Genomic DNA, 25,246 nt, shown 5'->3' on the forward strand with positions numbered 1-25,246 from the left:
GTTGCCTATCATCAGCACATGTGTTTTTGTTGAATAGTTTCAATACAACCAAATTGCGTTTTAACTTATGTCGTGTAAACTATTTTTACTGTGGGCTCAACAAGGGGAGCAGCTGGAGCTCTGGTGCAGCCGTCACAACCTGGAGCTGAACACGCTCGAGACAGTAGAGATGATCGTGGACTTCAGGAAACATCCATCACCACAGCTACCCCTCACACTATCCAATTGCCTCGTGTCAACCGTTGAGACCTTCAAGATCCTGGGAGTCACAGTCTCCCAGGACAAGAAAGTGGGAGGTTAACACCAACTCTATCCTGAAAAGGGCCCAACAGAGAATGTACTTCCTGAGGCTGCTAAAGAAGCATGGCCTGCCACAGGAGGTGCTGCAACATTTCTACACGGCTGTCATCGAATCCATCCTGTGTTCTTCCATCACCGTTTGGTTCGGGGCCGCCACAAAAATGGACAAAATCCGACTTCAACGGACAGTTAGGACGGCAGAAAAAAATCATTGGCACCGCCCTACCAACTCTCGAGGACTTGCACACTGCAAGAATCCAAACTAGGGCGCGGAAAATCCTACTGGAACCTCCGCACCCTGCACACCACCTTTTCCAGCTACCCCCCTCAGGCAGGCGCTACCAATCCATGCGCACCAAATCCAGCTGACATTTAAACAACTTCTTCCCCCAAGGCATTAACTCTTTGAACAGTAGCCCAAATGGAACTGTATAGTGCCTTTGCAATTTTTTGATGATGATACTAGTGCAGCGTGTTCGACCGGATACAAATTCCTTGTGTGTTCTACACACTTGGCAATTAAGATGATTCTGATTTATTCCAGTGAAAGAAAAAAGAAACGTGTAAATGTGGATTGGTAAAAATTGTGAGGAGGCTCTTGGTTCAAATCCTTGACTAAGTAAAATACGTACCCAAAAAAGGACAGACTGAAATGTATTCATATTCATCACATATTCTTTTCGCACAATATTTTGTTTCTAGTCTGTTGCACAATCATCAGAAATACTCCATGGTTCATATTCCTCCGTCACTGCTTTTTAGGCATTATAATTCCTGAAGCTATAATGATTCAGAATCCCAACCAGTTTATTTCCCTCCTTTTATAAAAAGTAACACACTTCTGACAAAGCAAGGAGGGCAACATACACAGGCTTTCAGTTGTAGGGAGAGAAAGTAAAAGGCCATCAGGAAAACACCACAGTACTCATTCTGGAATGACCTGCCATAGAACATTTGGCAAGCCACCTATTGCCCAGCTTTAAAACCTGCCTTAAAACTCACTTGTACTCTTTGGCGTTTGACTCAATACGACTCAGGCTTTATCTTAGTATTACTCCCTGGTGCTTTTGACTATCCATGTGACTGATGTATTGCTTTTACGTGATAGTTGTTCCATGTACAGCACTTTGTATGCAGCATTGACTATTTGAAAGTGCTCTGTGAATACAGTCGAGTACAGTAATATGACTCAGACTGACTGTGGACCCGTCCATCATTCATACATGAAACAAACATTTGAGTCCACCAACATCCTTGAAGTAATTTCATGAAACATAATTATGATGAGCAGGCATAAATTATATTTGAAAACACACCTCATGCAGACAACATAAATGAATTACATACTGTCTCTTTGGATTGCACACTGCATGTGTGCATCATCGGGATATTACCGAGGCATATTTATTTTAAGTCAACAACTAACATCCAAGTAGGCAACTACAATTGATTAAATACATTTTTGCCTTCATGAAAGTAAATAACAGTCAGTTTGTCAATTATTCACATTAACATCATAATTGAATGACAATCGGCAGATTATTTTCTTGAGCACACTTCAGTCTTTTAGATCCTCTACATGCGGGTCAAAGGTGATCTTGGTCAGCGTGGTGTAGCTTTCAAAGTTCCTGGAGCTGAGGAACGTACCGAAAAATGCCTGGAGGACAACCACTGCCCTCATCTTCCTTAAGATCGGCCTGGAGAGGTCCATCCAGTGCCGCAGGATATTTCCCTTCTCCGGCATCAGCGCCGTGTTGTATCTAGACGCAAGGCCCATGTTGACAGGTAGGGCCAGCATGATGGGGTACACCGCACCGCCGATCACACCAACCAGCGCGCCCCTCATGAGCACGCAGGTGGGACAATTGAGGTCACCAAACAGTAGAGGGCTTGACACCGTTGCGTTGTAAAGGACATACGTCGTCATTAAGGGAAGTATAGCCATCGGAAGGCTGGAGGCAATGGGCGCCCGAGTGACGTTCAGGGCTCGGCGGTACAAACTGTTTGCGATCAGGCCGGCAAGTCCACCGTTTCCTCCCAGATACATGGGCCCATACTGGAAGATGTGGCGGTCGATGTCGGGCAATTTGTAAAAGTTTTGTTGCAGCAACTCGGCGATCACTACTCGAGAAAGGGTCTTACGACCACTGTCGTGTTTTTCAGAATATTCCGACATGGTCAGGTTTATTTGAGCACATTCAACGATGACCGATGCCTTGAAGGGTACGATATGTGCATCTCAACGTGAAAATTGTAGCCGTCGTGCGTTTCCTTGAACAGGGCGCTGACATGTCTTACCCACAAGGCAGTGCGTGTTTTTGAAAAGTTCCCCTATCGTTGTCTTCTAAGGCTGATTTTTCGTAAAACTTCCTAACTTGGTTTCTATAATGTATGATGGTGATTAAAACATTTGATAATCATCAAGCTCTACATTGGTAATTCGTCGTAACCTCTGGATGTCAGAAACCTCAAAGTTTATCCTGGCATATTTGAATGGTATTGACGTAGTCTCGCGTACCACGTGACCGGAAAAACCTCCCATCGGTAACAGGACAAGGATTAACGCTATTCGCCATCTTTGTGCGGCATCCGTCGACTGTATTTTTCGACTTATTTTGATATTTCTTCTTGCAACCCAAAACCAAACCGTTGTGTAACACTTTGTAAATCAAGTGAGGTAAGATGAAATTGTTAAATGTTTGAAAATATCTCTTTGGAAGGATGAGTAGTGTATTCTCTCTTAGCGGCTAAATTTAGCCAGTTAGCTCCAAACGTCGACTCCTCGTTTTGCCAACATGGCTGCTGGGTACATCAGCGAATATGCGAGCGTTTATAAATACTTGACGCCTGTATGAAATCGATATTTTCCTTGACGTACTTTGTACACTGCGGATTTAATGAATATTTAAGTAGAAAATGAATTAAAAATGGGTAAATGTATTAATACAATGCTTTTAATGCGATGATTGGGCCTAGAAAAAAGGTCGTCCCGGACTTAAGACACCGAATTTTGGCTGTTGTTTAAAATGTGCTTTTGGTATATCATATGCTCTTATTACCATGTATTTATTATGTTTTAGATGCGCCATTGCACGCGAGTGTACTCTCCGGGTGTCTGGCTTAACGAGTACAGTTGGGAAGAAAGAATGGAGTATCGCAAACGCAAGGCCCGGGATTCGCACAGCAGCGAACGAGAAAACAAGTACAGAAGAACTCATCGACACTACAAAACAAACGACGGGTACAGAAAAACGACATGCTGTTCATTTTGTTTTAGCAACGTTCTTTCGTTAATGGAGTAGTTGCTGCACCCAATTGATTGCTACTTTCAAATATGTATAAAAATACAAAGGCAATTTTCTCTGACGAATACGATCCTTGGTAACAAGTGCTCCAGATTTCAGAGCCGTCGCTGCACATTTGCAGAGCAGCAGCAGTGTTTACATTTTGGTTAGGATTTTAATATAAGCACCAGAGGATCAACACCAAAATAATGTTTTTATGCTCTTTGTGGTCATTTCTTTTCCTTATTTTTTTAAGAAAACTAGTGCTGAACTCTACATTCACCCCTCCCCCGCCCCCTTAAATATGACACAGGTTTCTGTCCACTCTACTAACTTGTGTTTTTATTTGGTATTATTCAGGTTCTACCTAGAGAACCGAAGTCTAAACCACAGTATGGATTCGCGGCACGGGCAGACCTGGGAAGGCAGTTCGGACATGGCCTGTGTGGAGGACAGTCGTGACTATACCTTTCAGGACAGAGATCGCGACTGGCATCATTATAGCCAATCGTCTGGGCGGAGCGGACGCAGCAGACGAAGCAGGCACAGAGACAGGAGGCACAGGCGAAGCCACTCTCGTCACAGGTCCTCCTCGGTATGAGTAACCTCTTTTTTTCACTTCACTGTGAACCACAAACCATCGAAAGGGTCATTGTCACATGTGCTTAGACAGGCTGTCATTCAAGTGTATTTTTTATTATATTACAAAGTAGGAAAAATAAGGCTTGGAAAGGTTATTATAGTGGAAGAGGTTCTAACCATTCAGTGCCGCTATGATATCTAATGAATGACACTATTGCAAGAGTTGCAAAGACATACATGTACAAGAAAGTTGAGTTTTTTTCTGCACTACTCTGAGAACGTCTCATCTGAAAATCTTGTTGCCATGTTTTTCTTCTGTAACACACACTATGTGGTGGCTGCCGCCCAATTTCTCGATGGGGCTGAATTTGAATTTGCTGCTCCGTCCAATCGCCTGGCGGTGTAACTGAACGGGCCGAAACTATCCACCCCTACACCTACCCCCTCGGCCTGCTTGAATGAATGACGATGTCGCGTTGTGATGGCCTGGTGCCGGCTGGCTGACTGATGGGTTATTGATGTGGTGGCGGATTGCGGCGGGTCCAATGCAGAGGAGGAGCCATCGCCGCAGGAGCAGGAAAAGATCCCGGAGTGTTGAGGATGATGACGAGGGTCACCTCATCTATCACAATGGAGACATGCTGAAAGCGAGATGTATAGAATATACACCTTTTTTTCCTTACTGTTCATTTTCTTTCACACTCTTGTCTGGACTTTATCTCTAAGTATGAACTAGATAACACATGTTTGCGTTAGATATCATTTTTAGGTCTGCTACCTCTCGTGAAACATTAAAAATATAATTTTATGACACTTATTGTCAAGTCTCTTACACTAGTGTAGATACTTAGTGCAGTAAAGCAGCCAAATGGCAGCATTTGCTTTATCAATGCTTTCTTTCTAACATTTCTTCTCTATTTTATGTAGATGAGATTGTGTGTACTCTTGGAGAGGGTGCCTTTGGGAAGGTTGTCGAATGCCTAGATCACCTAAAGTAAGGAGGAGTATGACTGCTTCATTAGTTACTTATTTTCCGCAGATATGTCACTGCTTTGCTTTTGCGTCTGCTTTCCAGCAATGGAGCTCGAGTTGCTCTGAAGATCATAAAAAATATTGATCGCTACCGCGACGCAGCTAAATCGGAAGTCGCTGTGCTCGAACATCTCAAGTCCCTCGACTCTCAGAGCAAATAGTAAGCAACTGCACCTCGCGCTAATTGTTACCGACATGCGGGATGCTTGACATTGCTTTCTTTGTCAATAGCGCTTGTGTTCAGATGCTGGATTGGTTTGACTACCACGGCCACATCTGCATCGCCTTTGAGCTGCTTGGCCTCAGTACTTACGATTTCCTCAAGGAGAACAACTTCATTCCTTTCCCCATTGAGCACATACGGAAGATGGCCTATCAGATCATTCACGGTGTTCGATGTGAGTCCATGAGTCCAGTTCATCTGTGCTGTATGTCATGCATATTAGCATATTTGACAATAAAGCTGACTTTGACTTTGGTGACATGTTCTGATTTGTAATAATACATTTTGTGACTTGAACTGTTTGAACCATGTCTTATGTGTGTCTTTTTTCAGTTCTGCATAAAAATAAGTTGACTCACACAGATCTGAAACCTGAGAACATTCTTTTCATCAATTCAGAATATGATCTGGATTACAATGCAACAAAGGTAAGCATGCACACATTTAGGCATGTCTTTCAATTTGACAGTTCATTGAAACTACCACCGAATGCTTTCTTGGCGCCTCACTTTGTTAATTAAGCGCGATGCTTGTTTTTCTTATCACTAGAAACGAGACGAACGGACACTGAAACACCCTGATATAAAAATAGTGGATTTTGGAAATGCAACGTATGAACACGAGCACCACACGTCAGTGGTGTCCACACGCCATTACCGTGCCCCTGAAGTCATTTTAGGTATGTGGTCAGTTTGAAATAGCAAAATTTGTCATTTAGTAGCAGCTTGTTGAGTGTACATGTGGTCTTTCAGATCTTGGCTGGGATCACTCCTGTGACGTCTGGAGCGTGGGCTGCATCCTCATCGAATACTACCTTGGTTCAACCCTTTTCCAGGTGTGCGAATGCTCCCAAAGATATAAAAACAAAGTGTTGCTGTCCTCCAAAATATTGATCACGTTTTGTTTTTACCGCCAGACCCATGACAGCAAAGAACACCTCGCTATGATGGAGCGGGTCCTGGGTCCGATCCCTTCAAATCTCCTTCAGAAAACCAGGTGCAGAGTGTTTGGATGAAAGCCATACACACTTGTGAATCTGTCGCCGTGCGTAACTATGGCAAATATTTCCCAAACTTTCCTTGTTTTTCAGGAAACAGCGCTATCTCCATCGCAACAGGCTGGACTGGGATGTTGACAGCTCCGGTGGCCGATATGTCAGGAAACACTGCAAACCACTCAGGGTGAGTTTGAAATGTCAAAACATGCTGCCATAAGCTACACTAACTATTAGCTATTTATTCGCTAGCTATTAGCTATCTATTCGCTAGCTATTAGATATCTATTCGTTAGCTAGCGTGCTAGCTATTTGAGTTACTTCCGGGTTGAGTGAACCGTGCCGTCCACGCTTTACACGATGACAGAATACAGAATGTGTGTTTTGTATGCAAGTGATTTGTTGGTGTAATTGCTCAAATGGCATGTGCGCGCTTTGGGCTCATACATCTTATACACTTATAAATTGGGCATTACTAATCATGTCTGTGCGCGGCTCAATGCCCAAATATCGAACCCTGACAACTACGTCTTTATGCTGCAAAATCTATGTGCAAGTCAAAATATAGTCAAATCCACACATATGCGTGCTTCATCCATCCATCCATCCATTTTCCGTACCGCTTATTCCTCATTAGGGTCGCGGGGGGTGCTGGACCCTATCTCAACTGTCTTCGGGCACGAGGCGGGGGACACCCTGAATTGGTTGCCAGCCAATCGCAGCGCGTGCTTCATGTATTTGTCAATGTATATTTTTGTGAGTTGTGGAGGGGTTCCCCCATATTCACAAAATATTAATGTCAGAACCTATCATATATAGCAGCTAGAATTTTAGTCAGGATTGGAAAGGAAATTGTTATCTGTTAGAACAAATTGTCCGGTAATGCAAACCTACCCTGGGCAACCATCCAATGTAAAATATTGTGTCCGTTCTCATCTGTGAGCCCTTCTTATACCTATTGGTTTTACCTCGTACTTGACATTATGCAGACAATTTATGCATATGTTGATTTTGAAATTGTTACCCTAACCCTTCTGTAGCGCTACATGGTGTGTCAAAGCGAGGACCACCAGCAGCTATTCAACCTCCTGGAGAAATTAATGGAATACGACCCAGCGAAGCGCATCACGTTGGATAAGGCGCTCCAACACCCCTTCTTCTCCTGCTACCACGAGAGTAGCAATCCAAGCAGCAGCTCCAGCAAAAAGCACTGAGTATCCCAAGTATGTCATGTGACATCTTCAACGCGGCGCTCGTTTCCGGCATCAACGTCCTCACTCTCCAGGAGAGGTGAACGCACATGACTGTATCAGTCCTCTGCCTTTCTTTATGCCCGTCCCAAGACTCAAATCCATTTTTCACCTTTTGTCTATAATGAATCTCTAATCGTTTATTTGCCATTCATAAATTACATAGCTGGATAAGACTGAATGTATTTTGTTCATCATTGGTCCACATTAGTCTTATGTCCTTTTTGCATTGTACAGTTCCTAGTGGGTAGTGTTGATTGTCACGAGGCAGATCTTTGTACTCAACATAGAATTGATTCTGTTATTTTGATCACTTGCAGAATCGTGTGTTCTCAATAAATATGAATGTCAAACATTGCTGGATTGGTGACTTTTTTGGGTTTGTTTGAAACAACGCAGTTTCACCTCTGATGCATAAGATGGCAGCAAAACGTCAAGGATCCTTTACGGGTTACACACGGAAACCACTAACAAATATCTAAACACTATCCTGACACGAGTCCAGATCCTTAAATTGGCCGATGCTGCTCCGTCTAGCGAAACGGAACCGTTAAAACCGATCAGAGACGTGTGCCTGAAATGTATGCATATTGATGCTGACTACTGCGGAAACATTGTCAGACCTAATACCATGGTCACTGAACGATCGAGGTTTAATTAACCATTGTCGGTGTCACGGACACGAGTGAGTGGGTGGGCAACTTTTGTCCTCGATGGCCTGTCTCCTCGATGACGCAATGTGTCCCACCGACAACACACCTGATGCAAACGTTAAGCTCATCCGCAAACTGAAAAAGCCTAATCACAAACCTTGAGCATTTGAATTCTGCGTGTTGGAGGAGAGAAATGTCCCAAACTGCTGGCTCGTAGTTTCCCACCTCAGGCGTTGTCTTCAAGCCAATTCGCAGTCTGCCTATCAGCTGCTGTCACTCCGCGGTGTCCCACGTGTTCGGGGGCGGCCCTATCCTGGGTTGGACGCTCAACTTTTAATGAGGCAAACAACTCCATGTGCTTCAGTGCGAGTCGCACCTACCTATGTTTAGCGGTATACAGACACGCCTGCAACGAAACAAGCTCCACGCTCAGAAGCGCCTCTTTCTACTTTTGGGGTCCGCAGGCAAGCATCTGAAGACGGCGCGGTTCCAGTACCGGAGTTTAAACAACCCGCGTCCGGATGATGTGAATGTGTCACGCGACGACTATAGTCCTCGTCGGCTTTTTTAAGGAGTATTACCTCTCCCGCGTCACTGCCACAAATTTTTCAAAATTCAAAGTAGGATTTCAGCATGGATCCTTTGCGCGCCTGTGCCGACAACAAGTCGTCTACGTGCCAATGCGCCCCTAAACCCGCAGTCCACCGGTGGTCTCCCGGGATCTCAGTGGCCGTGTGCATGCTCATGTCCCTAAGCTCCATCACCGTGTGTCTGCTGATGAGCTTCAAGACCCTCCAGTTGGAGCAGAGACTGAAAATGGAACTGGACCGAGTGCCCACCTTCCACGCGGGTCACGGGAGTTTCGTCGACAGGGATGGGGATCTGGTTCCGGAACTCAGCGCCTCAGTGGGGAAGCTCGTTGAAGAGGTACTAGTCTGTAAAATGTTGATAGACACCCTCAGATATTGGTCACAAACGTTCTGAACGCATTTTTTAAGTGTACTCAATATATCCCCTACGGCGTCCATGATTGCACCTGGCAATCTGTTTTTTAAAGATCAAAATATTAGCTTGGCATAGTCGAACCACGGATCAGAAGTGGCTGTTAACTGTTTTTGAGCACCCCCAGCCCCTAACTTCTGCCAGTTGCTTGTTCTGTAGCCACAAAGGGACATAAGTCTTCTTGTGTCGGTCCCAAGCCCGGATAAATACAGAGGGTTGTGTCAGGAAGGGCATCCGACGTAAAAGCTTGGCCAAAACAAACATGCGGATCAAACCTCTGAAGATGGAGCTGTGCACTGATCCGCTGCGGCGACCCCTTGAAGGGAAAAGCCGAAAGCAAAATTTACAGATTCCTGTATATGATAGTTGTCCATGTTAAGCACGTTGTTCCAGCTTCCGTTGTTGTTAAAAAGCTACATAAATCAATATGTATTGTATTGTCTTAGTATTATTTTGATAGCGTGAAAAGGTAAGACGTTCTGCATGAGTGGACTGGGGTTGAGATACACATTTCAAGTGATATGGCACTTCGCCGACTATCGTCAATTACGACTAAAAGTAACAAGAATAGACCAGTACACTGCATTTGCTGTAATCGGGCCAATTGTGGTTTAATTTAAGTAACAATGTGCAAAAAATATATGCAGTGAAGCGTCCAGCAAGGAGTAAACTTTTTCGATATTTTCATCCAACCGTTTTGCCATTGGCTTATTCTCCTAAGTGTTAGAGGTGTACATGCTGGAGCTGGTCCCCACCGTCTCCTCGCAGTAGGCAGGTTACACCCTAAACTAGTTGCCAGCCAATTGCAGTGCACAGCCACAAACAACCATTTGCACTCACGCTAACAACTCAGGATGATTCGAGTCTTTCATTGATCTGCCATGTCTGTTTTTTGTACCTGGAGATGACCCACGCAGGCATGGGAGAACATGCAAACCCTGCACCAGAAGGCAGAGGCTGGAATCAAACTCTGTACCTCTGTACTATGATGCAGCCATTTCTCCATATAAAATAATTCCATGAACAGATGTAACAAAAGTGTGATTAACTCATTCACTGCCATTTGCGAATTTATTCGAGAATTGAAAATATGATGTAGATCACTATTCCTGAATCTGTTTGGGTTTGTTTTTTTCGTGCTTGGGTGCCAATAAAGTGCTGGCCATGGCCCCTGGCAATGTTATTTCCACAAGGGGGCAGCATTTCCCTTTTTTCCCATGTTAGCGCTTTTTCCGGCTTCGGCTGTTGTTAAAGCGCTATATAAACCAATATGTATATATTGTATTGTAATTTGGACAGTCACCCTCACTTAAAGCTTATATACCTCCACACCCATATAATTTCGGAATTAACTCTTTTTTTCTGATGAAAGAAGAGAGTCTAAGATTTCTAACGCCGTATTCAATGTTGAGGTAGTCCTAAAACTCAAGATTCTGTGGATCCTGGAATTCAAGTGACAATGACAAAAACCAGGGCACTGGAGTGGATGCACATCGTCTGGCAGTGGATGAGTTAAAAAAAAAGGAACATATCAAGTCAAGGACTGAAGTCTTAACTGTACATGTATCTGAAAGTTCTGGTCAAGAAAAATGAAAATAAATCACCTCATGAAAGCACCGTATTTTTTTTTAAGTTACTCTTCTCTTCAATGTTTCAGGTTGTTGACCGATTTTCAAGTGTTTTGCAGGGCCCCAAGAAGGTGCTTATTTCGCTTCGGCCTGCGACATTAGGGCATGTCTTGAAATCAAGCAGTTCAGTAACGCATGAAATCCAATACTACCCAGAGTAATATTGTTCTAGTTTGTTGCTGTACTTTATGAAGTGGTCGGTGATGTGAGTTTATATCTACTTAGTGTGCAAATACCCACTTTCAATAACTTCATATTTGTCTATATTGCAGAAAGTCACAGTGCTGTTGCCAAAAATCCGAACAACTCGAGATGTTGGGCAAGAATGCGCCTGTCCTCCAGGTATGTGCCTCATTGTCCTTCCTTAAAGTAACTGGACACTTGGATGGTTTTTACATCAGCGACTGTGCCAAAGCCAATCGCGTGTTTGCCAGTGATGCTTTTGGCACTGGCCCTTGTGTTTCTTTTTCTGTGTTGGAGCCTTCAAGTATGTTCCGTAAGCTTTTATTGTGACAGCCGTAATCGAACACTCGCACTCCTGCCAGTGGGAGATGTTCACTTTGAACCAGTTGGTTTCTTCCATGTGCAAAGGAGACTGTGTGATCTTCACCGTGCAACTCCTTCTTATTTTCCTCTGAAATGAATGTCAAGTGTTTCACTCAACTTTGCTGCTGTTACATGTCGAATACAGCAACTGACTTGATGTCACATGCACACGCACGCACACTCACGCACAGACACAGGTGGATAAAATTGTTGGTGTTCTTCAATTAATGAAGGAAAAACCTACCATGCGCACAGAAATAGCATGAATTGGACAAAAGTAATAATTAATACCAATTTACGGATGTACTGCATTTTCCGGTGTATAAGGCACACTCCCCCAATAAATGGTGTATTTTCAAACGTTGTTCATATATAAGGCGCACCTTCATATAAGGCGCACCTTCAATGAATGAAAACATTTTTCTAAATATAATAATAATATAAATATATAAAAGTATTATTATTATTATTGCTTTTTTGAAAGTTGCTGTTCCGATGACCATTTTGTGTTTGGGAGCCTTTTACTGAGTGAGTTGCTTGTTCTGTAGCCACAAAGGGACATAGGTCTTCTTTCCTTGAGCCGAAAAGATTTCAAAAATGCTGACATGGCTGTTTACGTGAGTAATGCTTAATCTGGAGCCCTCAGAATTCAAGTTTGTTGTATTTTTTTTTTTTGTATTTTTCATTCCCGCAAAAATAAGGCCCTCCACCGCGCATATGAAAACAGTGCAAATGTGTTGATTATTATTATTTTTTTTTAGATTCTCTTCAGATTTGAGTAATATTCTCTGACCAGCTTCCTGTTTTCTCCTGTTGTGCAAGAGCAAGAACAGGTGAAAGTGGTCACAAGTGGCATTTCTGGCCCAATTGTGTTTTTAAGTGTGATGTGAAGGTTGCCAAAATGGATCAGCCGCAGCCAAAGCTACTGATGCTTTGAACATTAGCACAATTCTATACGCCTCATAAAAACTTGTTGTTCCATTTGGTGCCAAACACTGCCAAACACTCCAATATTTTTGTTTCGAATTGTCTTGTGTTTATGTCTTAGTGCAGGGGTGCCAAACTTGATTTCAGAGCTACGTAGACATTACTTGTTTCCCGTCGTGGACAGGTTATAATGTGTCATCGTCAGCGATGGAATGTTCCGCTTGGAATAGCGGCTGATGTTTCCCTTTTGGGTTTTTCTTATTTGGATTCATGTTCGGCACCATAAGGGAACAAAATGCAAAATATTTGTGCAAACAGGAGCAAAATTTATCACTTTTGCGATGGATAATTTTAACAGTTTCAACAGTGTTATTATGCTGTAAGATCAGCAGTGGTAGTTTCTATACAGAGTCAGAAAAAAGTATTACGTGACTATTTTTTGTTGTTGCTTTTTGCACTGATATACTGTATTTTCCGGTGTATAAGGTGCACGCAACAAATGTTATATTTTCAAACGTTTTTCATATATAAGGACTGGACTATAAGGCGCACTTTCAATGAATGAAAAAAAAGTTTTCCAAATATAATATATAAATAGATAAAGGTTTTCCAAATAAACGGCACATCATTTTATAAGGCGTTACAGTAGAGCTTGGGCTACTTCTTCTACAAGGGGAAATGGAGTCAGTGGCTGCTGAGAGTACTTGCGAGATCTGCTATGGCTCAATATTACTTCACATATAAGGTGCACCTGTGTATAAGGCACAGGGTCTTCTTTTCAAGAAAATCAAGGCTTTTGGCTGCGCCTTATACACCGGAAAATACGGTCTGTCAACTTAGTTCTGCCAAACTTGTTGTTAAGCATGATGTCTTAGTGACACTTTTTGTTTACCAGATACAGTGTGAGGTCGTTCCACTTGTCCCTTATACTACATTTCCTGTGCAGTCTGTTTTTGACGGCCATGGCACTCGTGTCTCAAGCCACCGTGCACAAAATGGGATGAATGTGAGACAATGTGGTCGGTCGGATGCAATGGCCAAATGTGATGACTGAGATTGCCGTGAAATGCCTGGTCAGATTTCCCCAAAATCGCAGGTAGTTTCAAATCATATGAAGGAACGATACATCTCAATCTGAACAGCTCCAAGCACACTGATCAGATTTGACTGTCCCTGACGTCACTCAAGACTCAACGCAAGGGGGTCATACGATCTACGTCAGCAGTGAATATAACTCGAAATAGTCGAGAATTGATCCTGCTGTTTTGTCCGCAGTCACGTCATCAATAAATCAAATTGAGCCAGTTACATTAGCAACCGTCGCCGTGGGCCTTGGGTTGAACAGAGCTGCCATAGACCAAATTCTAACAATGAAATGTTTGTTTGGACTGAGATAGTCTTTGCTTACATGCAGGAATTCAACATTTTGATCGCAATTTTCTTTGGGTATTTTCTGGTTGTTAGCGGCGGTATTTTGTTTGTTTCCAAATGATTGCTGCGCTGTTCGACAGAGTGCCTGCGGACTTGATATGTTTTCGACAATTAGATTGCTCAATCAAGCGTTGCGAGCATTTCTCTGAAAATTGTCCTGGCTTGTTTGCTTGCTCAGGGCAGGAACTGTGTGCGTGGGTACTCTTGATTTTATTCGTGCGGCTCGGCAGTGGAAAATGTTTGAAGGGGCAGTTGCTGGACTTAACGTGCCTGCGTACCGTAAATTGAGACAAAGTCTTTGAGAGGCTGACCTGGACTTCTTTCTCAACATGACACTGTAAGAGGAGACTCTCATCTCCCTTTAGCACCAGATCAGGCCACTTGAAACCTGGAAGTCATCTCCAAGGCATCCGCGCTTGCATGTTTGTGAGACAGATACGGCACCGCTTGCAGCACGACTAGCATTTCACTTCTGACACGACGGCTTTGCCCTTGCAACTTCAGCTTTCAGTTTTCAGCATAGGGCGACGTGTGGCCAACAGGGGGCGCCATTTCAACCGTATCGCTCTCCTCTCTGATGCTGATGAGTGGTTATATCATCGTCACAAGACACTGTCCCAAAAGCTTGTAACATACTGGTTTGATGAGAAAGAAGGCTGGGACATTTATCTTCTGTCTTCTCTGCCTATTGTGACACTTTTACACGTTTACACTAGCAACCGGCAACACAAATGCAGTAATTCTTGCAAGCTTCAGGTGTTTACCATTAACACCCGCATCGCACACGCACACCAATCCATTCATTGCCTGCATATGGACACTGACAGTGCTCCAGTCTGAGTTAATTTGAACCATGTGAGCATTGTATGTGTCTCGGGCACGCAGGGTGTATTGTCATCGTTGCCATTTGCTTTTAAAATCTCTTTTATAGTTCTGATTCAGCTGGTGATAGAGAGAGGCCGTATTGACTGTCTTCTCTTGGGCATACATCATAATTTTTAATGCCAGACTGAGGGACCTATTAATTCTTTTGGGGGAGGGTTGTGACACATCGCTGTCGGCGAAATTCAGTTCTAAATTCAGTTCAAAATCTTCCAAATGTTGCGCAGTCATCCCTGTGCAACTCCCAATGTCATTCACAGTCCTCACTTATTTTCCATCAAACTCCTATTTGTTGATTGTGGCCTATCTGTTGGAGTAATGGTTGATTAAAAAGCCTCATAAAATAAAACGCCGTTGAAAACGATTCCCTAAATGCCCGACTGGACCAAGGCCTTGCTGGACGTCACTCATTGCAACACATTCCTTATTTTAGCCTTCTTTTTTTCCAATCGGTCATCAGGCTCGCAGGTAAATCTGACTTTAGACCAGTGGCGGGCCGTCAAGGCCTTCAAGGCTTTCTCTGCTGGCCTAAAATATCAGAATCACAGACTAATTAATTATATTTTGTCCATAAATTCCAAATTGTCTTTCTTTCACTACTTTTCCCCTGTTGCACAGCTTCCGGGCGTGTCTTTTTGTATTTAAGCATTTAACCAATCACGTGTCCACTATCATTTGTTACCAGGATCAGAAATCTACCTGGACACCATCACAATCAGTCCTGCGGGCCCTGGAGCATCAAATGTGTTGATCAAACCGTAGCTCTATCCAATCAGATTTCGAGTTGGCAACCCAAAACGGGCACCAACGCCTTCACCACAATCAGTTCTGCAGGCTCTGCAGCATAAAAATCAATGGTGATGAAGCAGTTGCTTTAACCAATCAAAGTTCCAGTTGGCAACCCAAAACCTGCTTGAAGGTGCTGCCAACGTCAGAGTTTTCACTAATTATGATTAGCGAGTCAGATGATATGCTAGTCACTCGCCAATCATAGTATCACTAGCATTAGGGTCAAAACAGCATACTGCCCAGAGGTAGTACACTGTATCGGTAGCGAGCTGCATAAGAAAATATATTGTGTTGATTTAATAGCGGTTTTGTCAACCCACAATAGCTGAAGGATGAGAAGAAATTGATTTGTTTGCAGATTTACTCTAAAAGCCATTTTCAAGATGGACTTTTCAAGAAAAAAATGGACATCATTAAGAAAGGTCGGTCAGTTATTTCCTGGCTAATGGTACCCGCTAGTGGACTTTTAGTAAATCATACCATATTTTTTTCAGTCTGGATTGATTGAGGCGGAGTACTACTGGAGACCTAGCGATGAAATCCATGGCCTGCCACTACTAATTTTCTTGAAGCAATCAATTCATCCAAAACGGACTGTACCGCTTGTCTACAAGCATCACAGGTTCTTTTGATTAAGTCTCAGCTTGTGGTCCATCATGACATCAACTGCGAAAAGTTGACCTACTTCTACACAGTCCGCATTATTCTGATCAATAAAATGCTCGCATCAAGAGAGCAGTTGTGGATATTAAGAGACAGATTCTCCAACTGCATTTAAAAAAAAACAAAAAACAAATTGTTAGGGTAATTCGCCATACAAACATCTCTAAACATCGCTCTGTAATCTTTGTTTACATTTTGAACTTCCTCGTATGTCATATCCTGCCTTCCTTTACACGATGTCGCATTTTTATTACGTCACATCCTGTCGCGTCATTACTATGTGCCGCATAAATACTCCTGCAGCCCGTTCATCTCTCTCTCTCGCCATGCGCTCCCTCCTCCGCGACACTACAATGCCCGTGCTCTCCAAATTAAATCAACTTTCTGTTCAAGTCCTGGCTCCCTGATGATTTAACCATCGATCTCCATCAACACCCGTCGAAGCAATGAACCAAGGGCGAACGATAAAAAATAACCCAACACAAATCAATCCAGTGAGTTTTCATCAGACTCAGATAGTCAATTGCTCATGAGTGCGTGTACAGTTCTCACTCCTCATCCTCATACATAGTGTGGGGAGGGCATGCAAGTGTTTGGTGTTAGTGTGCAAGGGGGCACGAGGTCAGACCCCTGACTGTGTGGTCAGATCTATTTCCATCGGATAAGAGCTCATTAACACACTGAATGGCAACACAGACCTGCAGATAAGAGTGTTTGTGTGTATTTGGATAATAGAGAGGGCATGTTCCTGGCAGGGTTCCTTGACACTCGACATAAGAAAATAAGATAACGTTTCTTGTCCTGTTTTCTGCAAGCTTGGCCTCCCTACTCTCAGTGTACAACGCTGTCTTGGCCGCATACACTGAAACGGTGACTGTGCAGTATACCATCACTCGCGCCTCTCGGCTCACCTCGGAGGCTCTTTCTGCTCCCCTGCTTGGAGTTGGAGACTGGGGCAAAGCCGGCTTTGGTGGGAGACTGAGACTCAGGATGGGGGCGACAACCCCCCTGATATGCATTTGTTTTTAAAGCCATCATAAATCAGGCAGGAAACAGGCCTTGAGCCAGCTAACGTTACACCACAGGAAGAATACACTGGCCATAATAAGGGTCATTAATGGCCATTTGAAAAGTGGAAATGCCGGAAATTAGATTTTATCAGGTGTTCACACTTAACATTTATTCTACTTTGACTGCTTGAAGAAAACATTTGCCTTCTGTGATTCTATTACCTTAAACTATATGCATTTTTTAAAAATTCAAACTCACTGGCCACCTTAGGTATAACGCTATAGTTTTATTCAATCCATACCAAGCGCTCGTCCAAAAACAATCCGCTTTGATTAAAAGTTGACAAGGATGAAAGAAGTTTCTCTTTACCACCACGAGCACAAGAGAATAAAGAATTGAATAAAACTAATTTGATATTAAATGGAGTTTAGGTATGAAATTCACAGATCTGACACAATTAAAAATATTGTGATGTTTACTTTTTATTCTAAAGTTGTAAAAAATGCAAAATAGGTGTTCCGCGATGAACACATTCACTGCCAGACAATGTGCAAAAATGTGTCCACTCCAGTGCCAGGGTTTTTGTCATTTTCACTCAAATTGCAGGACCCACAGAATATTGAGTTTTAGGACTACATAAACATTCAACACAGCGTAAGAAATCTTAGACTCTTCTTTCATCAGAAAAAAAGTTAATTCTTCAATTATATGGGTCTGGACTTATGAGCTTGAAATGAGGGTGGCCAAAATACAATGCAATACATACATATTGGTTTATATAGCGCTTTAACAACAGCTGAAGCTGGAACAAAGCGCTAACATGTAAAAAAGAGAACTGCTGCCCCTTGTGGAAAAGAAAAAAAAACATTGCAAGGGCCATGGCCAGCGCTTTATCAGCACCCAAGCATGAAAAAACTACAACACCCGAACAAACTTGGGGCCATGAGAGTCGTCTTCTTATCTTCACATTATTTTCCCCATTAAGAAGATGATGCTGGTACACCCGCCAAAGCAGAAGAAAAAGGGACTGTTCGAACGGTGGCGGATATTTAGTTTGGAGATGTTTCTGGTGGTGTCTGTGTCTTGAAAGTTGGCCTGCATGCAAGGGTTGTGTTTTTTCAAGGGTTGATCAAATTCTAACGAACCTGCTAACGGCAAGTGAATGATAGGGTTCCATACTTAAAACCCACGCTGTCGCCAGGAAACATCTGCAGCACATAACCGTAATTGTGGACATGGAGTTGAAGTTGTAGATATGACCCTAATGCGTTTCTTAAATTACAAAATGTATATGTTTCAGGTATAACAGTTTTCATATGGATTCAGATGCACACAAACTGCATCCAGCACTCAAAGCCCCCTGCACCTCAATCAGCCATCTTATATCTTATTAAAGTATTTAATAGTCTGGCCGACTTTCTTTTGTTTTGAAAAATAAACACTCTGACCAAAACCAGCCGCTCAGCTATCTGTGCGGGGCCTCGGTGGCCCACGAGAAACGGACAACGAAGCAAAAGGCCAAGCACCCAGCAGTGAGCGTATACACACACACACACGCACGCACGCACGCACGCGCACGCACACACACACACACACACACACACACACACACACACACACACACACACACACACACACACACACACACACACACACACACACACACACACACACACACACACACACACACACAGTGTTTCAAGTCATCTGCTGAATGCATCAATAATAATTGTAAGAATACATTTAATTTCTAAGCGCCTTTCAAAACTCTCAAGGACACTTTACAGTCACTGGATTTTTTTTTGTGCGGGTCAATATAGGGAGAATATGTTTGCTTCAATGTGGTCACATATGCATCAAATTTCTAAACCGCTTTCCTTCTGAACTGAATTAATCTTGGGCGATCCATCTGATTCAATAGTGCCAATTTATTCTTCAGGCGGCCATATTGAGGATGTGCCTTTTAATATCACCAATATTTTTTTTTTTGTCGTGCAGGTCGTTTATTATGATGACAAATAGTCAGTGGCGGACCGTCAAGGCCGGCAAAGCCTTGTGTGCTGCGCTTGTTGCGCTGCTTTCAGACATGCGTTATCGTATTCAAACATTTAACCAAGCACATTTCAGCCATCATTTGTTACCAGGGTCAGAAATCTACCTGGATACCTTCAGAATCAGTTCTGCGGGTCCTGGAGCATCAAATGTTTCGATCAAACTGTTGCTTTAACCAATCAGATTTCGAATTAGCAACCCAAAAGTGGTACCAGCGCCTTCTTGCAGGCGCTGGTAAACATCAGAGTTTTCGCAAACTATGATTGGCTACTCGCTAGTGATGAGCATACTGGCCAGAGCTACTAGCACATTGTATCGGTAGCGATCTGCAGAAGCAAATATACTGTGTTGATTTAATCGTGTTTTTGTCAACCCAAAATGGCGGAAGGAGGAGAAGAAATGGATTTAGTTGGCGATTTACTGTTGAAGCCATTTTCAAGATGTACTTTTCAAGAAAAAAATGGACTTCATTAGGAAAGGTCGGTCAGTTATTTCTTTGCTAATGGTACCCTCTAGTGGACTTGTAGTAAATCACACCACACTTGTTTCAATCTGGATTGATTCAGACGTAGCACTAGTGAAGGCCTAGCAATGAAATCTATGACCCGCCACTGCAAATATTTAATTAGTTTAGTCTTCTGTTTGTTGTTTCTTACATTGTCGCGAGGAAATTTTGAACATGAATAGTTAAGCAAAAATTTATAACCTCAAATGAACCCTGATGAACTAAACGCAACATTCGCTCGCTTCGAAAGCAAACTATTTGCCGCTCACTGGGATCGGCGCTTAATTGACCCAAGTCGGCTGGTTTTAGAGGTCTTTCCATCTTATGTTCAGTCAGCGTCTTTGTGATGGCCTCATGACCCAAACATTGAGTCAGTTATCCACTGGTAACAGAATTTTCAAACTCTTTTACAGCTAATTGGGAGCCAATGTAAATCCTTTCAGACCCGAGTAACATGTTCTTATCAGAACTTAAGCTCCAGCCCCAAGTCGTGCACTCCGTTTTGCTTCACTTGCTATATTTAATCCAGTTACGTGTAATGCAAACATCAGTCTACGCTCTGAAACTCATAGTTGATGGATGACGTTGGTTGCGGACTCTTAAATGTTTAGAGAGGGGGGATGAAAATGATGCTGTCAAGACACCTTTTGTAACGCACAAAAGAAAAACATGATGATGTCTATCACAATACATTTCCTTCAAAAAATAAAAAAAATCGCATGTGCCTCCCAATTTTACCGCTTTGCAAATGTGGAAACTATTTGGAAGTTGTCCTTAATTATCACAAGTGGCAGGTGAGAGGTTGAACAGACTTTTAATGGAGGACAAAATGAACACAACATCATAACGTCACACAATCCTCATCTTGACTGCTAAGAACTTTAAATTTGCAGCCAATCTGAGCTGTAAAAATAGTTTGTGCTCTCTTGTGTCACGCAGACAATCTTCCAACCTACCTGCAAAGTACACCGACAGTCTTTGATGTCGATTCCGTCATCTGTTAAAACGTCAAACATGGATTATCCCTCTGAGAATGCATTTCATATCCGTCTTTTGGGGATTATTTACAATGCATTTAGTGCATTAGGAATGTTGTGTGTCTGGGTCCAGCTGCATTTTTGACTTCAGATAGATTTAGCAGACAGATAAGAAGCAGGGAGGCAAAGTTGGAGCATGGGTCGTCATTCATTCTAACCTCTCTCCTGGAGCTGTGACTTTTGCGGATAGTCGTCTTTGAGAGCCATCGAGGTGGTGATCCAGATGTTCCTGTCGTGACTAAAGTCATTGCTTCTGACCCCCCACCCCCATCACGGCAGGCTTGTCACTCTGCCGGCACCTCTTTAATGAAAGTAGCTCTCATAAAACAGATGCGGAGACCTTCGAAAGAGCCCTTAGCATCACTGTTCCATATAGTTTTGCTCCAAGTAAGAGCGGGGGGCAGGGTGGCTCTCAACAAGTTAACACCACTACATGGGAAGGGGAATTAAAGGGTGGGTGTGTGTGTGTGTGGGGGGGGGGGGGGGTCCATATTTGTGTTGTAGTGTTGTACGCCTGTTTTCTTTCTGACTTTGACCTCGACACATCTCACCTCTTTTTACTGCATTTTTTCTTCAGATACCTTAAATCTTGCTGTGACATTTTTTACTTTCTCTTGTCTATTTGCAGACTGTAAACACCATCTGGTTTAAAGGACAACCGACGTCCCCGGACAAGTTGTGTCCATAATTTGTAAAATGGCTTCAAATGAGTTCTACTGAGCGTATTTTAATAAGATTCCACCGCATATAGCTATAGTTTACGTTTTAAGACTCGCGCTGAATATTCAGGAATTCTTGTTTTTGAGTTGGTGACGCGTCCGTATGTGATGTCACTAAAGGACCGCCTTTGACCGTAAAAAAGACGCATTGTAGTGGTCCTTCCATCACGTCAATGTATTTTGCTGGACTTGTTTGGTCTGGGGACCTCGTGTTGCACCCAAAAACCGCCAGAAGGCCAGAAGAGGCCGTCCAAACGCCATATAAGAAATTTATCAGCCTGTGGAAACGGAGGTGGCCACAGGAGGTCGCCATTTTGTGCATCTTTTTTTGGGTGAGAGATTTTCCCCCAATGTTGCTTCAAAATGGCACAAATATATTTTTTTAATCGATTGCAAACATGTATGCTTTCCTCTTCAGAACTATTTGAATCATATTTATAACTGGATGTGTAACAAGAAAGCATATTCTCCGAATCTGAAGCCATTGTTTTGATTCTCCAGCAATGCAAGATGTCTTGGCGTGATGTAACAAACCAGAGGGCGGGACTTTCTGAAAATGCCCAATTCGCAGCTCAATTTTTTGCAGATTTAGGACACTTAGTCATTTTTATTGGTGTTTTGCATTTGACTAAATATATCATACTGCGTGTTTTGGGTATTTTAGATGCTATAAAACGTTTTTCATGTGTCAGTTAAAAAACAAAAAAGTGATGTCGCTTGTCCTTTAAATGCTGTCTCAAAATACACACGCTGTTTGTTTTCTGCAGCACTTTTGTCACATGAAATGTCCAAATGTACATTACCTTGGCAATGTTGACCAACGTTCCTATCCTCCTTTCATCGTAATGGCCTATATAACCCTGGAGGTACTTCCAAATGAGTAAAATAGAATAAGTAGTGGTAGTAAAACCTCATGAATTAAAAAATACGTCTCGTTAAGCAAATGTGAGACTCAACGCTTGGTACTACGACTCAAAGAAATAGCATGGCCTCTGATTCAAGTGATCAGCTTATCAGCAAGCTATGTAGAGGCCTGAGACAATGACTAAATTCTGAACGTATTAAATAATTTTTGACATTTTGTTAGTTTGTGTTTTCCCATTTACATCGGTTTGCTATTATTCCCATGGCAAGTTAGAAATTGTATTCTCCAGTAAATTTTGATTAATCGTGCGGGTCATCTTAGAAAATGTTGTAAATTTGTGCACTTTTCTGTTAACATTCATTCAAATTTTCAATTGCCAATTGCAAACTGTGTTCAAAGATGCATTGGTATTAAACTTAAACTCAAATAAGTGATGTCCCCCTTCATACTGGCCTCTTCCTTAATCAGCTTCCATTGGCTCTCCTTGATGCTCGTGGAAATTGTGTTTTTTCGTGTAATCACAATCAATCACATTGAAATGTGCCAAAAATAGTCATTGCAGTCATTGCATTCAAAAGAACAGAGGTCAAAATGCATATAGTCTTTCAATCTGTTATGCAGTGTTTGAACATTGTGCAGATCTCAATGGGATCTGAGCCCGTGAGTAGAATTTAAGATGAGGGTCAGGGTCAAAATAATGACATACTTTACATGTTGCCTAAATAAACTTTTGGACAACTTTCTTGTTGTTGCTGGGACATACTATGTTCTTTGTACTACACGGTTCTTCTTGAATTTGTTTTGTATTGTGCTATTATAAAAACGTTTGGCATCATTATGTATGTCCTATAATTTTGATAGCACTCCTAAACATTTTATTTTCTTCCTTGGAGAAGAATATTGGGTAGTTGAATGCTGAGAAATGAATTTTGATCAGTGGATTCAATAAATCAGATGATTGTGTGGTGACAGGAAACCGGCCATGAAAATTTTGGCTGCGGCAGCTTTCGAACTGGATGTCATTGAATCTGTGTGGATCATGTTGTGCCTGGGGAGCGTCTGTTTTGGCCGTGCTGGGAACTGGATGCCCTGAGTTTGTTGAATGTTTCCACCTTGTGACCAGTTTTCTTCCCTTGTGTAAACATTCTATAAATTGATCTTGCAGTGAGTTTTGGGGGGAAGGGATGAAGATGGCATATGTTGTAAACAGAAGTGAGGAGCCACAGTGGGATACTGACTGGTTAAAAGAGGTCAATGATTAGCTGATTTTGTAGCCACCTCATTTCGTTTGATCATATCATAAGAACTCATCGGAAATTTCATATGTTAACTTAACATTATCTGGAAACGGAATCAAATTTGATGCTGACGATCAATTTGGTTCCGGAAGAGACGATGCACTGTTTAGACACAAAAATGAAAAACGCTGGCCTGCAGTGGAGGCCTGGAAAATACTGAAACATATTGCACAAGTTGTCCCATCTGTTTTGATTTCTTTCATATTTTCAGCTCATTCGGTTGTGCATGGGGGCCAGAGTGTTAAATTACCTCCCGCATGTCCATTTTCATCTATTTCTAAGTGAACAGCCCACCTCATCCATGAGAAAAATAATACCTGAGCGCGTTTTTGGATCCGCTGGCGGCCCGAGTATATCTGGCTCAATCTTTCCATGAAACATCATGAGCCTTTGGACAGTCTATTTGGCAGCCATCTTTTTTGGCTGGCCTCAAATGTGTCCCCACAGCCCCCGTCTGTCCTTATAGTGTATTTCCTTGCACATCTGGAGGTTTTGATGTTTGACGTTTAGCCTTCACCGCGGTGATCTAATGGTCATCCAATTAAGCAGTTGTTTGTAATTGTGTCTGGGCTGCTAGCGAATTGAGAGGTTAGTTAAAGTCAGCAAACGAACAAGAGGGTTGCTGTGGTTGGAGCATAAACGAGCATGCGCACAGAGACGGTATCAACGTTTTTCTACCGTTTCAATCCCCACACCCGTGAGTTACGCTCTTGCGGAACAGTGTTGTTTATGTATTTGGTTTTCTCCCCGCCATGTGGGCCTGATTGTGCTTGGGGCGAAGACAGAGATGGACGGGATGAGTACTGCAAACAGATTGTGTACAATGTGACTTCTTATATTACGAAATACAAGAACCCCTACCTAGCGGTGAAATACAGTACACAGCAGTCTGTTTGATTAATGGGAGCAAGCATATGATCACCACAATACAATCTTGGATACTCCCCCAGCAACTTGCAGATGATAGCATCGTTTGGATTTACAAAGTACTCTACATAGGTGAGCTTGGATAATATTGTCAAGGAATTACACGCAACTTTTCGCAAGACAAATCTAACGTGAATAATTTATGAATGCACTTAAAGCAGCAGAGTTCTGTCACAAAGATGAGCTTTTATTGGACTGGTGTTTCTATGGCTTCAGCTTATCATTTGTATCAATATGTTGCGTGTACATTACGACCTGTGCAATGTGTTTCGGTTTACACTGAAAGACCATTTGTGACTTTCTTGCACGATAAGTGAAACGTTCAAAGTCTTGTATTCGTAGAACTCTTATTGCTTCATATTTTCTGTGGAAGAAATGGCTGGATTGCAGCATCCTTCACCCTTTACAGTCTTTTTTTCGATTTTTGTTATAACGTCATTTGATGGATCGTCTGATGTTACCAAAGTATCCATTGTTTGTTCTCAGACTTGCTATTTTCTGACTCATACTGGGTTGCGTGTCTAGCACACTCTTAAAATCCATCTGGGAGATCTTTGCAAAGTGAATGAATCTCCTGTTTTTCATTGTGGATGTATTTTGCGGTGAATCGTGCGATCCCAGTATGATTGAGTGCCCGTTCTACAGC

General features: G+C 42.5%; 3 protein-coding genes across 3 annotated transcripts in view; 2 read left to right on the forward strand and 1 right to left on the reverse strand.

Annotated features, from left to right (window-relative positions):
- Positions 1–47: 47 nt before the first annotated feature.
- Positions 48–2,689, reverse strand: tmem126a (transmembrane protein 126A). The gene has a single exon (XM_089023415.1). The coding sequence runs from the start codon at positions 2,474–2,476 to the stop codon at positions 1,859–1,861; it is 618 nt and encodes a 205-aa protein (XP_088879541.1). The 5' UTR covers positions 2,477–2,689; the 3' UTR covers positions 48–1,858.
- Positions 2,690–2,825: 136 nt separating this feature from the next.
- On the forward strand, positions 2,826–8,022 carry LOC148901400 (dual specificity protein kinase CLK4-like). Its single transcript, XM_089023400.1, has 13 exons — positions 2,826–2,977; positions 3,381–3,541; positions 3,945–4,179; positions 4,718–4,820; positions 5,094–5,160; positions 5,242–5,358; positions 5,430–5,596; positions 5,755–5,849; positions 5,971–6,100; positions 6,174–6,256; positions 6,338–6,417; positions 6,512–6,602; positions 7,456–8,022. The coding sequence occupies exons 2-13, from the start codon at positions 3,381–3,383 to the stop codon at positions 7,627–7,629; spliced, it is 1,503 nt and encodes a 500-aa protein (XP_088879526.1). The 5' UTR covers positions 2,826–2,977; the 3' UTR covers positions 7,630–8,022.
- A 635-nt stretch (positions 8,023–8,657) lies between these two features.
- Positions 8,658–25,246, forward strand: part of LOC148901401 (uncharacterized) — an 87,189-nt gene continuing 70,600 nt past the window's right edge. The window contains exons 1-2 of the mRNA XM_088991243.1: positions 8,658–9,245; positions 11,221–11,290. Of these exons, the coding sequence (XP_088847369.1) occupies positions 8,952–9,245; positions 11,221–11,290 (364 nt within the window). The 5' untranslated portion in view covers positions 8,658–8,951. The remainder of the gene's footprint in view (positions 9,246–11,220; positions 11,291–25,246) is intronic.

Source organism: Hippocampus bargibanti, linkage group LG02, assembly GCF_051943395.1.
Source record: "Hippocampus bargibanti isolate YZ-2025 linkage group LG02, ASM5194339v1, whole genome shotgun sequence".
In the NCBI taxonomy this organism is placed as follows: domain Eukaryota; kingdom Metazoa; phylum Chordata; class Actinopteri; order Syngnathiformes; family Syngnathidae; genus Hippocampus; species Hippocampus bargibanti.